We start from the raw sequence: 2,024 nt of genomic DNA on the forward strand, positions 1-2,024 counted from the left end.
ACTGCATCACTTCGAAGGAAATCTCAACTACTTCACAGATATCCATCACTCACTGTAAGTTTATAACAGATAGATGATAGATCTAATCTTTATTATGAATATATATTGATTAAAAAAAAATCAAAAAATTTCAGGTGCTTGAGAATTTCAGAGGGAATGTGCAAACAAGGTTAAAGAAACTAAACGATGGAGTTGTTCAAGCAACATTATTAGCTTTAGCTGGATTGAAACGATTAAGCATGACTGAACATGTGAGTTCAATTCTTTCCATTGATGACATGCTTCCAGCTGTTGCACAAGGTGCAATTGGGATTGCTTGTAGAAGTGATGATGATATAATGGTATGTATGTATGTATGTATGTCTTTGTGAATTATGATCGATCTATATTATTATTATATTTTTGTAATGAAGAATAGTTATGGTGAATGTGGGTCCCACTTTGCAGGCGAATTACATAGCGAAACTGAATCATGAAGAAACAAGATTAGCAGTTGCATGCGAGAGGGCTTTTCTGTTGACACTTGATGGATCTTGTAGGACACCGATAGCTGGATATGCGTGTAGGGACGAAGATGGAAATTGTCTTTTTAGAGGATTGGTAGCTTCGCCAGATGGCACTAAAGGTGATAAAATCAAAAACAAAAACAATTGATTCCATGTTTACATATATGTGATTTGGTAACTTACTAATAAGTTTTTATTAAAAAAAAAAAAATAGTGCTTGAAACTTCAAGAAAAGGAGCGTATGCGTATGAAGATATGATGTTGATGGGGAAGGATGCTGGTGAGGAGCTACTATCGCGTGCGGGGCCCGGTTTTTTTGATAGTTGAGGAGTTTGGATGCGGGTTTATTTCCAGTTAGGTTCTGGTGAGTTGTTTTGGGTTGTAGGATGCCAGTTTTCTTGAATGATTTGTGTAATATAAGGATAGAGTTTCCAAGATTTGTGATTTGTATTCTTTGAAGGTAATCATAATGCAATTTTCTTTGTGTTGTATGGTATGTAGAGGTGGTAAAAAAGATTAGGCTACTCCAAAGTAGTTGTGGAGAGTAAGAAAAAAATCATTTTTGATAACATATGTGGAGGTGAAGTCCCTTAATATGATAAGATCTTTCAAAATTTTCTTACTTCCTTCTATGTCCATCTCTCATACGTAGAGGGAATGGAAATCTTTATACAAAAATAAACCTTCAAGCTTTGGCGGAAATCAAACAAAAAGTAGTGCCAAAAGTCTCTTAAGGTTGAGCCGTCTTAAAAAAACACTGTGATATATCAAATCATTCAAACACCATTGGAGTCTTAAAAAAAACACTGATATATCAAATCATTCAAACACCATTGAATACGAAACTTCAAACTCAAATCAAATACCTCAATAATATCTTCAAAGTATAATGAATGCATCAAAAAAATTGTTTGTACCAAAGTGATCTTAATATCATAGCATATAACAAGATCCTGATGCATTCATGAACTAAAACTAGTACAGATAAGACTATTCAAATTAAAGATAATATGTTAAGGAAATAAAAACTTCAAATCGAATGTCATGCGACATATACGTTTTTTGATCAGAAATGTCTAATAGCAAAAGTACCTTATGGTATCATAATGTTTGAACAAACCAAACAATCTTCAAAATTAATTGTCTTCAACGAACAAGTGATAGATCTCAAGATCCCAATACTCCCGAAACCAAAAGCCTCTAAAAATAAGCAACAAAAGGACAATGACCCAAAACTCCAAGGTTTAAGGTGGTGTTTGTTTTTTATCCGCAGATCTTTCTGGCCTCTTCTGTCTGCGCGGCGCAGACCACGCGCAGACATTAGCCTTCGCAGACTGTTTGTTTTTTTGAAGACTGCAGACCTAAAAATGTCTGCGCGCCCTCTTCTTGGTGCAGATGTGGACCAAAGTCTTCTAACATCTTCAGGCATCTTCTAGCTTAAAAAAACACATATACTTTATTTATTTATTTTAGTTTTTTTGAATTTATATTTATTCCAACTTTATTAGTGATAAACAA

General features: G+C 34.1%; 1 protein-coding gene across 1 annotated transcript in view; it reads left to right on the forward strand.

Annotated features, from left to right (window-relative positions):
* The window catches only part of HEMC (hydroxymethylbilane synthase), a 2,029-nt gene extending 1,034 nt beyond the window's left edge, over positions 1-995 (forward strand). Inside the window, exons 2-5 of the mRNA XM_079060963.1 lie at positions 1-54; positions 135-341; positions 448-625; positions 721-995. The exon at positions 1-54 is cut by the window's left edge and continues 352 nt beyond it. Coding sequence (XP_078917089.1) covers positions 1-54; positions 135-341; positions 448-625; positions 721-833 — 552 coding nt within the window. The 3' untranslated portion in view covers positions 834-995. The remainder of the gene's footprint in view (positions 55-134; positions 342-447; positions 626-720) is intronic.
* The last annotated feature ends 1,029 nt before the right edge of the window (positions 996-2,024 follow it).

The sequence above is a fragment of the Lactuca virosa genome, chromosome 7, assembly GCF_052849685.1.
Source record: "Lactuca virosa cultivar CGN04683 chromosome 7, Lactuca_virosa_CGN04683_v6, whole genome shotgun sequence".
NCBI lineage: Eukaryota > Viridiplantae > Streptophyta > Magnoliopsida > Asterales > Asteraceae > Lactuca > Lactuca virosa.